This window comes from Bufo gargarizans, chromosome 2 (genome assembly GCF_014858855.1).
Source record: "Bufo gargarizans isolate SCDJY-AF-19 chromosome 2, ASM1485885v1, whole genome shotgun sequence".
Classification (NCBI taxonomy): Eukaryota; Metazoa; Chordata; class Amphibia; order Anura; family Bufonidae; genus Bufo; species Bufo gargarizans.
The window spans coordinates 104,329,820-104,341,829 of NC_058081.1; the positions used below are offsets into that span (position 1 = coordinate 104,329,820).

Sequence of the window (12,010 nt, forward strand, 5' to 3'; positions counted from 1 at the left end):
TCGTTACATTTTGATTAATAACAAAAAAAGTAAAAATGTCAGCAGCAATAAAATACCACCAAATGAAAGCTCCATTAGTGAGAAGAAAAGGAGGTAAAATTCATTTGGGTGGTAAGTTGCATGACCGAGCGATAAACGGTGAAAGTAGTGTAGTGCCGAAGTGTAAAAAGTGGCCTGGTCATGAAGGGGGTTTCACCTAGCGGGGCTGAAGTGGTTAAGGGCCTGCACGATGGCCAATAACTCCCTGTCACCAATCTGATAGTTGCACTCCGCGGAAGACAGTTTCCGGGAGTAAAACCCACAAGGAAGCAGAGGACCCTCTGGTGTTCTACGCTGAGACAGGAGGGCGCCTACTCCCGTCTCAGACGCGTCCACCTCGAGGACAAAAGGCAACCCAGGGTTGGGATGCGACAGAATCGGAGCCGACACAAAGGCGGACTTTAGAGCCTCAAAAGCTCGGATGGCCTCGAGCGGCCAGACCTGAGGATTACTGCCCTTCCTGGTCAGATCCGTGAGAGGCTTGGCTAGCATGGAAAAGTCCCTGATGAACTTCCGATAATAATTGGCGAAGCCCAAAAAGCGCTGCAGGGCACGAAGCCCACTGGGCTGGGGCCACTGTAAGACAGCCGAAACCTTCTCAGGATCCATGGAGAACCCCTCAGCGGAAATGATGTAACCTAAGAAGGTTACCTGGGATCGGTGAAATTCGCATTTCTCAAGCTTACCGAACAGCTTGTTCTCTCGTAAGCGTTGCAACACTCGTCTGACATCCAGAATGTGGGCCTCCATGGATGCAGAATATACCAAGATGTCATCCAAATAGACCACCACACACTGCTGCAACAGGTCACGGAAAACATCGTTGATGAATTCCTGGAAGACTGCGGGCGCATTGCACAACCCAAAGGGCATAACCAAGGATTCATAATGACCGGTCCTGGTGTTAAACGCGGTCTTCCACTCATCGCCCGCCTTGATCCTTACCAGGTTATATGCCGCCCTCAGGTCGAGTTTGGTAAAGACCGTGGCCCCTTTGAGGCGATCGAACAGCTCGGAAATCAAGGGTATCGGGTAAGCGTTCTTGATCGTGATGCGATTGAGACCCCTGTAATCGATGCAAGGCCTCAACTCGCCGCCCTTCTTTTTCACAAAGAAAAATCCAGCCCCTGCCGGGGACGAGGATTTGCGAATGTGTCCGCGTGAAAGCGCCTCCCTCACGTACTCCTCCATGGCCTCATTCTCCGCTACCGACAGTGGATAGACTTTGCCACGAGGAGGAACGGCACCGGATTGTAACTCTATGGCACAATCGTATGGGCGGTGCGGAGGTAGGGCAACCGCGCACACCTTATCGAATACATCCCGGTACTCTTCGTATTCAGGAGGCAACAGAGAGTCCAAGGAAGTACACAGCAACTTGACAGGCCCATGGATGCAACTAGCCCCACACTGCGGTGACCACGAGAGGATCTCGACCGATCTCCAATCGAAAGTCGGATTATGCTTCTGGAGCCAGGGGTACCCCAAGACCACCGAGTAGTGTGGAGACGAAATAACCTGGAGACAGACCGACTCTCTGTGAACGGCACCAATGGCTATCCCCACTGGAAGGGTCTCATGAGTCACGTGTGGCGGCAGAAGGGGTCTGCCGTCTATCGCCTCAAGAGCCAGTGGGGAACCTCGAGGCTGCAGAGGAATGGAATTGGCGGCAACGAACACTCTATCAATGAACAAACCACCAGCACCAGAGTCCACCAACGCCTGGGTCGTCACCGAGCCCCCGACCCAGGAGAGGACAACCGTGATCAGTGGTTTGTCAACACGGGAAACCGGGGACGAGGAGACTCCACCCAAGATCTGCCCCCGACAGGACCTCAGGTGCGAGCGTTCTCCCGGACGGTTCGGACATGCCAACCGAAAATGCCCACCGAGACCACAGTACATGCATCGGCCCTCGCGTCTCCGGAGTACCCTCTTCCCCTCAGACAGGCGAGCAAACCCCCGCTGCATGGGTTCACCCCCAGACAAGTCATCCCCAGGAGGCGTGGGAGGAGAGGGAGGCACGGGTGGGACAGCAAACGTAGGCGCCAATCTGTTAGGAGACCTCCGCAGGCTCTCCTTAAAGGAAGGTCTCTCCCTGAGTCTGGTGTCAATCAAAATCAGGAAAGAAATAAGAGACTCGAGCTCCACTGGTAGGTCCTTAGCTGCAACCTCATCCTTCAAGGCATCCGAGAGACCATGAGAGAAAGCAGCGACCAGAGCCTCATTATTCCAGCCCACCTCTGCTGCCAGGGTACGAAACTCAATGGCGTATTCAGCTACGGATCGTGAACCCTGTCTGATGGACATAAGGAGCTTCGCAGCAGAGGCAGCACGAGCCGGCACATCGAATACCTTCCGAAGAGAAGCAACAAAACCGGAAAACTCGGCAACCACCGGATTGTTGTTCTCCCATAAAGGGCTGGCCCAGGCCAAGGCCTTGTCCGAGAGCAGCGAGATCAAGAAGCCCACCCTTGATCTCTCAGTAGGAAAGGCATGTGGCAGCAACTCGAAGTAAATGCCCACCTGGTTAAGGAAACCTCGGCACTGAGTTGGCTCTCCCCCAAAGCGCTGTGGAAGGGGGGCAGAACCGGTCATACCCTGAAACACCACAGGCGCAGCAACAGGTGTCAGGGTAGACTCTGGCGCAACAACCGGAGCGGCAGTAGGAGCGGGCCCAGGAGCGACAACCGACCCATCGGCAACGGAAGCTAAATGAGCCGTGCGTTCAAGCAGGGTTTGCAACGCCACAGCGAACCGACCCAACAGGTGATCCTGCTGATCAAGTCTGGCAACCAGCGTAGGTAGCGAGGGTGGCCCTGTACCGTCAGAATTCATGGCTTGGTCCTAATGTCATGGAACCATGAACCAGACGTACAACAAGAGATAAGTGGAAAATAAGAAGGTTTTATGAAGAGCAAGCCGTAAGCAAAGTCCGAACGGATGGCTAAACCGAAGCAGGGTCTTGCGGAGACAGAGGTCAGGAACCAGAAGGGTAGTCAGACGAAGCCAGGAACAGGAACCAACGGGGTAGTCAGACGAAGCCGGAATCAGGAACCAACGGGGTAGTCAGACGAAGCCGGAATCAGGAACCAACGGGGTAGTCAGACGAGGCCAGGATCAGAAACCAGAAGCAGCAGCAGTCTTGGAAGCATGTGAACACAGGAGGACCAAGCAAGGAACTGAAGCCACAGACCTCCTATATATATGAGCTGGGCATCCAGCTCCTCCCAGTGGGAAGGAGGAGCCGCAGGGTGGGAGGCTACAAGAAAACCCAGAAACCAAGATGGCCGCCAGCACATGTCAAACGAAGGGAACAGCAAGGAGGTAAGACCATGACAGTACAATACTCACTTCAAAGTGTCCTCCTTTCCTAACAAAGGTGCTGGAGCACACCAGCATGAGGCAGATGAGAAGCTGCAGTAAGATTCCAGTGATGGAGGCACTGCCATAGACCCAGCCAATACCAGGCCGCAGTGTAAGAAGATATTCCCAAAATGTATAGGATCCTGGGTTTATGGCCTTGTTTACTACAGGAAGACATAGGTGTTAATGGCAGAATAAAGTAAAACTTCCCAATAGCATAATGGGGTATTTTGGTTACAACAAATGATCCTTTAGGGGATAACTTTTAGATTGTTGGGGCTCCAACAGCTGAGACCCCACTGATCACAAGAGTGGGGTTCCCATGCTCAACTTGCGGCACTCCAGCTGTTGTAAAATTACAACTCCCATCATGCCCTGTGTAGGCTGTCTGGGCATGACGGGAGTTGTAGTTTTGCAACAGCTGGAGGGCCACAGGTTGGGCAACCCTGGTTTAGATGGTTGAGCATCAGACGGCCAGAGAGAGACAGTCACATAGAGATGAATGGAGAGGCAACACACATGCTCGACCACTATTCCATTCATATGGAGGAACAAAGGACCCCCATTCTGATGATCGTCTGGGATCCTAGCAATCGGGACTCCATCCGATCTAACAGTTATTCCCTATGCGGTGGATAGGGGATAATGTGTTATTAGAATGTCCCTTTAACCCTGAAAATAACTTTCTACTTACTGAAATTTATAACATGGGCGGCAGTGTGAACCACAGTAAGAATTAGTATTGTATATCCCACCAGTTCATGCAGGATAACGTTCTGGTCCAATGGAAGGAAATTTACAATGAAGGTGGCACGTAGCCATGTCAGACACCGACGGAGCATCAAAACCTGACAATAGACAATGATTTTTACATAAGGCCTCTGGACAGTGGGTTCTGAACATGATCTACAAATTGAAAATGTCTGATTTAACCACCTACCACAATAAACGTGCAGTTAAAGTTTAGGCACTGACCACAGCCCTTGGCCACCATGATCCAGCCACCAAGACTGGAATGATTGATAGCTGCCAAGGTGAAGAGCAGGATGTTAACACAGCAGTAGGAGCACATGAACAGGACCTTGCTGCGATTGTTGTGCCAGTAAGCTCGGGTCAGATAACGCGGTGTGTGATTCTTCTTTTTTAGGGTTGGAGGCTTCAGCCAGTTAGCAGCACTGAAATTGCACATATTATGATATATTATTCCTACAATTAGTTGTGATAATCATTGCATGGAGCATCTGAAGACACCATCATGATTCAGGAGTCCAATAATCCACACATGAACTAAACGGCCCATGTAAAGCATCAGAGTAAATTGCCGTTTGCAGATCCAGGTACCTGATTGTAAGATTTTCCATGACTTCTGGGAAACGCTCCAGTTCTTCCTTTAGCTCCTGAAAAGTGATGGATCCACTGTTGTCCTTGTCAGCAGACTGGAAAAGTACAAGAGTTAAGTCATCTAGCTTCTCCTCCGGCAGTGAGATGGCATTTTCCAGTAGGCATGATCTCAGTACTGTGCGCAGCTCATCGGGGTCAATGCAACCACTACCTGTGTGATACAGAAGTCCATGTCCATTATTAAGAGGCAGTCAATCGATTTCAGAGTGGTTTATTCATTCATATTATATTAAGGGTAATTAGAGCACTAAACTATTCAGCCAGTAACCCAGGGGGCAGACTCAAATACCAGCCCCCAAACCATTACCATCTATTATTAGCAGGAGAAAATATCTCATGTTTTTGGCTCTTAGATCACCTACGTATAACAATGTTAATGTTGGAACCATTGTAACTTGAGTCCATAACTCAGTAACAGTCAGTAATAGATGCTGGAAGCTGTAAATCACTTTCTATGATGAGGACAGGAGCTTCTTAATGGTCCAAAAAAATTTAATGGAGCCGCCCTCATCTGGTGTCTGAAGGAGCATCTGATCATGGCACTGACAGATGGCAGCACAGGAGATGTCTTACCACAGTGTACTGTAAGGAGGAGCTACTGGAGAACCAATCCAGGAGTTTTACCAGCGAAATGGCCAGGTTGATTGGTTGGATCTAAGGCTATGATAGCTAACCTCCGCAACTCCAGCTGTGATAAAACTACAACTCCCAAGAGTTGCAAGGCTGTTCTCAGAACTCCACAGAAATGAATAAAGCATTCTGGGAGTCGTAGTTTCACCACAGCTGGAGTGCCGGAGGTTAGACATCACTGATCTAAGGGCTGCATTACACTGGCAGATGAGGCTGATGATTGTTGGAAAGGAAGCAATTTTTCTTGACAATCGCCTGTTCGTCAGTTGGAGAGACTGCTGCATTTACATTCAGCGATCTCCTCCACAGCATGGGGAGCAGTGATCGCTAATACCATCGCTTGTCCCCATACAGAATCATTGTTTTCCAGCAGCAGAGGCTTTTTAGATGGCACGATCTGCTGCCGGCAAATGATGATTTTTGTGAAAAGAAGTCGGGTAATCGTGGACACTTTTACACAGGCAGATAATGGCTAATGAGCATTCCTATGAACGCTTATCGATGATCTGGCTGACCCTCAGCCAGTATAATACAGCCCTAAGTCTGAGACATTGTATATCGAGTCTGGTTTTAACTTATAATGGCCCAGGAAAGACCATTGTATCTTGAAAATATTGTATCCTGAGACCATTGTCTCATGAGGGATCATTATACTAAAGTACAGCTTTTTTACAGTTTGTAGTTGTATAAATGCAGCTTATACTAAGGCTTTTAAAAAGGATGGAAAATCCCTTTAATTGAGTACTTAAAATTAGTGACACCCAAGAAAGGGGTTAAATCACAACACTTGAGGCATATCACTAGTTTAGACTATCAATGGCCAATTGAGTGGTCCAACTTCAGTGAGCAAAGTGGCTCTATGAAAACACATTCCTATTTTGTCAGCTTCACGTGACTTTTTCTAGAGGACACATCTGAACCCTCAACACTTGAGGCCTATCATAGACATGGCACATCCATGTCTCATAGGGACCTCATGTATCAAACCAATCTTACAGAAAAGGGTCCTTGTTGCCCATAGCCTGCAATACCTTCTTTAAGATTCAAGTTCTAACCTGCAATGGGAAAATGTAACTCTGTAACTAAAGAAAAGCAGAGACTTCTCCTCTCGGGTCCGTAGATTTGCGATCACAGCATGTTATATTAACATTGCATACAATTACCATCAACGTCATATACTTGGAACAGAAATCGCAGTTTGTCGGTATCACTTCCATGTATTAGGAGGTTAAAAGCCTTCAGTAACTCATCCAGGCTGATGGAGCCACTGCCGTCTGAATCAAATAAATCAAAAAAGCGCTCTGCAAAGAAAGACTGAAGAAGGAATGGAATTAGAAGAAAGGTATTGACATATGAATTATTATAATGTTATAGGAACTCCTATACATTATGTGCCCTGTGTGGTGAATGCATATAGAATTACAGTAGGTCACGTTTATATCTGCACTAGTTATCATCAAGCAGGAGAAACCGAAAACCAGGGTGTGCCCCTAAGGGCTGAACGGTGCGCCCTTCCCATCACTGCACGGCCCCGGGGAGCGCCAGAGTGAGTACTACAACCACAATTCTTACTGCTATCACTCCTCCCCTCCTCTGCGTCTTGCTGCATGTGCACCTAGACCTGATGTCTGTATGAGTAGACAAAAAACTTTGGCCTGAAGTTGGTTGGGTGAGACGTGGTCGCAATGGTCCAAAAATTGCGCTGACATGCAAACCGTGCAACCATTCAGTCCAAGTAAACGCACAGAAACCGGATGATTCTTATTTTTAATCCTTTATCAGCAGTTTTGTGCATATCATAAGCACATATTTCATGACAGTTCAAAAATGTCCATACTTTACATGAAGTCCAGTTGAACTATCATAAAATATGTGCTTATGATATGAAATGTTGGATTTATGCACCAAGCTTTTGATAAAGGATTGAAGACAAGAATCATGCAGTTTGTGCATTTTCTTGGACTCAATCTGAGTTATGACCGAGTGGGGATATCGGCATACACGCACTTGAATTGTCCGGTTGTTGCATAAAAGTGTCACACGTCTATTAAAGGTTAAACTGTGCAACCATTAACAATCAGTTTAAAAGCCATGACAATTTGTGGAAAAGCTGCACCCTAGCACGGTTTTTGGCCGCATCTTCTTTGCAAACTTAACTGCATATACATCCTTCCAGCTACAGGGCTTTTTCTGTGCATGCTTGGCAAAGTCTCTCCACAGGCCCGCTCTGCCACTGTCCTAGGTCTCTCACACAGCTTTCCCATACAGTTTGCATAGAGGTTTATGACTCCACCTGCCTCTCAGACTCTCCATCTCTATATCCACGGGGAACCCATTCGCCACCCATGACAGCTAAAAAACATAGGCCCCTTTCACACGGGCGAGTTTTCCGTGCGGGTGCAATGCGTGAGGTGAACCTGCACGGAATCCGGACCCGTTCATTTCTATGGGGCTGTGCACATGAGCGGTGATTTTCACGCATCACTTGTGTGTTGTGTGAAAATCGCAGCATGCTCTTTATTGTGCGTTTTTCACGCAACGCAGGCCCCATAGAAGTGAATAGGGCTGCGTGAAAATCGCAAGCATCCGCAAGCAAGTGTGGATGCGGTGTGATTTTCACGCATGGTTGCTAGGTGACGATCGGGATCGGGACCCGATCTTTATTATTTTCCCTTATAACATGGTTATAAAGGAAAATAATAGCATTCTTAATACAGAATGCTAAGTAAAATAGGGATGGAGGGGTTAAAAAATAAAATTTAAATTAAACTCACCTCATCCACTTGTTCGCGCAGCTCGGCTTCTCTTCTTTCTTCTTCTTTGAGGACCTGGGAGAAAAGGACATTTGGTGATGTCACTGCGCTCATCATATGGTCCATCACATGATCTATCACCATGGTGATGGATTATGTGATGAGCGCAGTGATGTCACCAAAGGTCCTTTTCTCCCAGGTCCTCAAAGAAGAAGAAAGAAGAGAAGCCGAGCTGCGCGAACAAGTGGATGAGGTGAGTTTAATTTTAATTTTAGTTTTTTTTACCCGTCTATCCCTAATTTACTTAACATTCTGTATTAAGAATGCTATTATTATCCCTTATAACCATGTTATAAGGGAAAATAATAAAATTTACACAACACCGATCCCAAACCCCAACTTCTGGTCTGGGTACCAAACATGCCGATTTTTCTCACGCGCGTGTAAAACGCATTAAAACACTTTGCACTTGCGGGGAAAAATCTCACATTTTCCCGCAACGCACCTGCATCTTTTCCCGCACGTCACCCGCAACGCCCGTGTGAAAGAGGCTATATTCTCCCCGAACTCGGCTCTATGACTCTGTGTGAGAAGACTCTCTCTCAACCTACTGCCTCAATCATGTGGGGAGACTCATCTCACTCAATAACAGCCTGGTACTGAGACACTCTTTACACAACAAGCATCGCACCCTCTCTGGGGGTCTATTTTAAAGGGCTGGTTACTCTGTCCACATTAGCATGCGGTGTTCCTATGCCTGCGAGTTCTCACGCCAATCTTGGACTCCCAGAGCCGTACTCCCCTCTGTCATCTTAGCCTGAACACAGGTATGCTACACCTATCTCCTGAGAGCCACCAGAACCTGTACAAAAAAAGGCATAAAAGGCAAAAAAACTGAACATCAAAACAGCAGTATTTTACTTGCCAACGTGGCAGCAATTCACATCAGACTCAGTCCCAACCCTGGGATCAAACACCATACCTCAACATGATACACACTGACAAGAAATGAAGTACTATAACGACACAACCATACTTTACAAATTACATTTTCTACCAGTCCTCAATCCCTATGCACTTGTAGAGTGGAAATGTTACACAACAATATCCAAATTTTAGAACAAAATGCATTCCTATATATAGGCAACTGCAACACAAATTCAAGAAGTTGGAGAACGGTCATGCATGTGAAGTTATCATCTAGCCTAGTTCCTGGCTGCATTAGGCTATGTGCATGCACTTTTTGAATGCATTTGTTTTGTTTTCTAGCCAAACTGATCATAAAATAGGAGATTGAAGCAGCACCGAGGCCTTAGAGGGCCTAATGACCCTTCTGACACAGAAGCAGAATGGAAAGCACTGTTACAGATTTTGCATTGCGGCCCAGAAATTTCCCCTTAACCCTCAGCTTACAACTATATTAGTCAAAGTATTTGTCTCCAGTTATGATTTCAGCCAAATCCAGTATTCGACTGAAGATTATGACAATACTGCCATCTTCTGGTCATAAATGATGGTCTAAGTCAAATAAAAATCCAAGCAGCAAAAGCGATTGGACTAAACTAGCAAAGAAGTGATACCAATTTCTCCCCTGCCCATAACAACCAATCAGACTACACCGTTCATTTTTCAAAGGAGCTCTGAAAAATGAAAGGTGGAATCTGATTGGTTGGTATAGGTAACTAAGTCAGTTTTCCTTTACATTAGTTTGATAAATCTCTTCCATTGTGTAAGATTCATCGCTGTGTCAATGCCATACTGTGGCGTCAAAAAGTTGCAAATTATGGTGCACACAGTAGTTGCGCCATAATTTGTGACTTTTTAAGCTTGTTGCCACTTTTCTAAAGTGGCGAGAAAAATGGTGAGGCTTAGTAGGAGAAGTGGCAGGCAGGGCTTGACAGGAACTATGCTATGGCAGGCCTGGGACCCATCAGAAGGCCCAAGGCTGCCATAGCACATGGAAGCCAATGGGTCACTGGGAGAGCAGCACTCCCAGTAATTGACCGCTCACATCTGAGGAGTTTAAAAAGTACATGATCGGCGTTATCCACTATTATTGACTCTGCCACCAAGTGTCTGCTGTGTAAAACAGCAGACACTCAGCAGCTCTACCATCCACTCAGCTATACATAGAGACGCCATCTCTAAAGACATCAGCTGTATATGTATGGCTGATGACAGGAAGTGGTTAAGTTTCAAACCTGGCCTGCAGGGTGTCAGGGCAGGATAAAAGCAGTGAGGCCAGAGCTAGAGGGAGATGCTTCTCCTGTAATTCCCCTCTGTACTCTCAGGGTTATCACAGCCAGGTCCTTACCCCTCCAAACCTCAGAACTGCACTATTATCAGTGCAGTTCCTGTACTCTTAGGGGGTTAGGTCCTTGAGTGCTCCTAACCTTGAAACTACAATGATTAACAGTGTGGTCCTTGTACTCTCAGGGGGTGAAGGGGAGCTAGGAACCTGTGATGATGATGTCCTAAAAGGGGTTTTCCCATCTCAGACAATGGGGGTATATCGGTAGAAAATGCCCTCGTTGTCTAATACGTGCAGGTTTCACCCCTGGAACCCGCACCTACTTCGTAAATCCAGCCGGCAAAGTGAAGGAGGGCGCACCACGCGCGGCTGCCCTCCATTGATTTGCATGGGGCCACCAAAAATAGCAGAGCGCTGTCTAGGCTATTTCCGTTGGCCCCATAAAAACGAATGGAAGCGGTAGCCGAACAAGCAGGGTGCGCTTCCATTCATTTCTATGGGGATTCCGAAAATAGCTGAATGCGCTGCTCGGCTATTTTCAGTGGGCCAATAGGAACGATAGGTGGTGTACTGGCAACCACTTTGTCTGCTTAGTTCCTAGCGATATGCCCCCATTGTCTGAGCTAGGAATACCCCTTTAAGCCCTCATCACCTGGGATTTGAACTCATGCTATAGGGTTTTCATCTTGGTGTAGCTCCAGTTTATCATGTCAGGCAGCCTCCTGGCAGACGTGCCAACTGGGAATCTGCCCAGGCCTATCGTCAATTATCTAACTAATAACAGGTCAAAAGGCGCAAACCTCTTTAACTTTCAGAGCAATCTTGAATTCTTCTAGATCAATTTCTTTGTCTTCTCCAGCAATGCTCTCAAACTGCTTGGTCACCCACTCCAGCCATTTTGCATCGTCATCTGCGCTCATGATTCTAGGATACAGAATAACAGGTAACAACATCACACTCCACAGAGTTAAATGGGTGTTACAAATAAGTGTGTGTGAAAGTACCCTGTGATCAATGTATACCACATAGAATACCGTGTTACTGCACTGTAAATTGCTGTCAAATTAGGAGTTAATTACCATGCAGGTCACAATGCTGGGCTTAGTCAAGGATCAGCATAGTGGTTACACCTAGGACTAGCATGTTCCTGAATAAATAGAGATGCCCGAGAGGACCTGGTGTTCAAAGCATGCAGTCTGTATGCAGGGAATGCTGCAGCCCATGGTATGAAGAGAGCCAGCCACACTGCATGATAGTTAGCTAGCAAGTGGAGGTGAGTTATCTCAAACTGGTGCACTGCCCTAAGGACCTAGATAGAGGTTGGAGAAGCGACACCCAGAGCACGGGCAGCAGACCATAGCACTTCCTAGCCCTTGCACCCGTCATGTTAATTCATTGTCACTCCACAACACTTACTGGGATCATCACAACTTTCTATCCATGTCACACTGAGTGGCAGGCAAATCAAAATATAACTTGTATTTACAATCAATTAAAAGCTTACCTAAAGGGCTATATTAGGGTCAGGGCCAGAGGGTTCATACTGTTAAAGGGAACCTGTCACCGGGAT

General features: G+C 47.1%; 1 protein-coding gene across 1 annotated transcript in view; it reads right to left on the reverse strand.

Annotated features, from left to right (window-relative positions):
* Positions 1-11,369, reverse strand: part of NOX5 (NADPH oxidase 5) — a 53,173-nt gene extending 41,804 nt beyond the window's left edge. The window contains exons 1-6 of the mRNA XM_044277022.1: positions 11,241-11,369; positions 6,600-6,750; positions 4,747-4,957; positions 4,346-4,580; positions 4,100-4,253; positions 3,394-3,569 (exon numbers count right to left, since the gene is read on the reverse strand). Coding sequence (XP_044132957.1) covers positions 3,394-3,569; positions 4,100-4,253; positions 4,346-4,580; positions 4,747-4,957; positions 6,600-6,750; positions 11,241-11,360 — 1,047 coding nt within the window. The 5' untranslated portion in view covers positions 11,361-11,369. The remainder of the gene's footprint in view (positions 1-3,393; positions 3,570-4,099; positions 4,254-4,345; positions 4,581-4,746; positions 4,958-6,599; positions 6,751-11,240) is intronic.
* Positions 11,370-12,010: the final 641 nt, after the last annotated feature.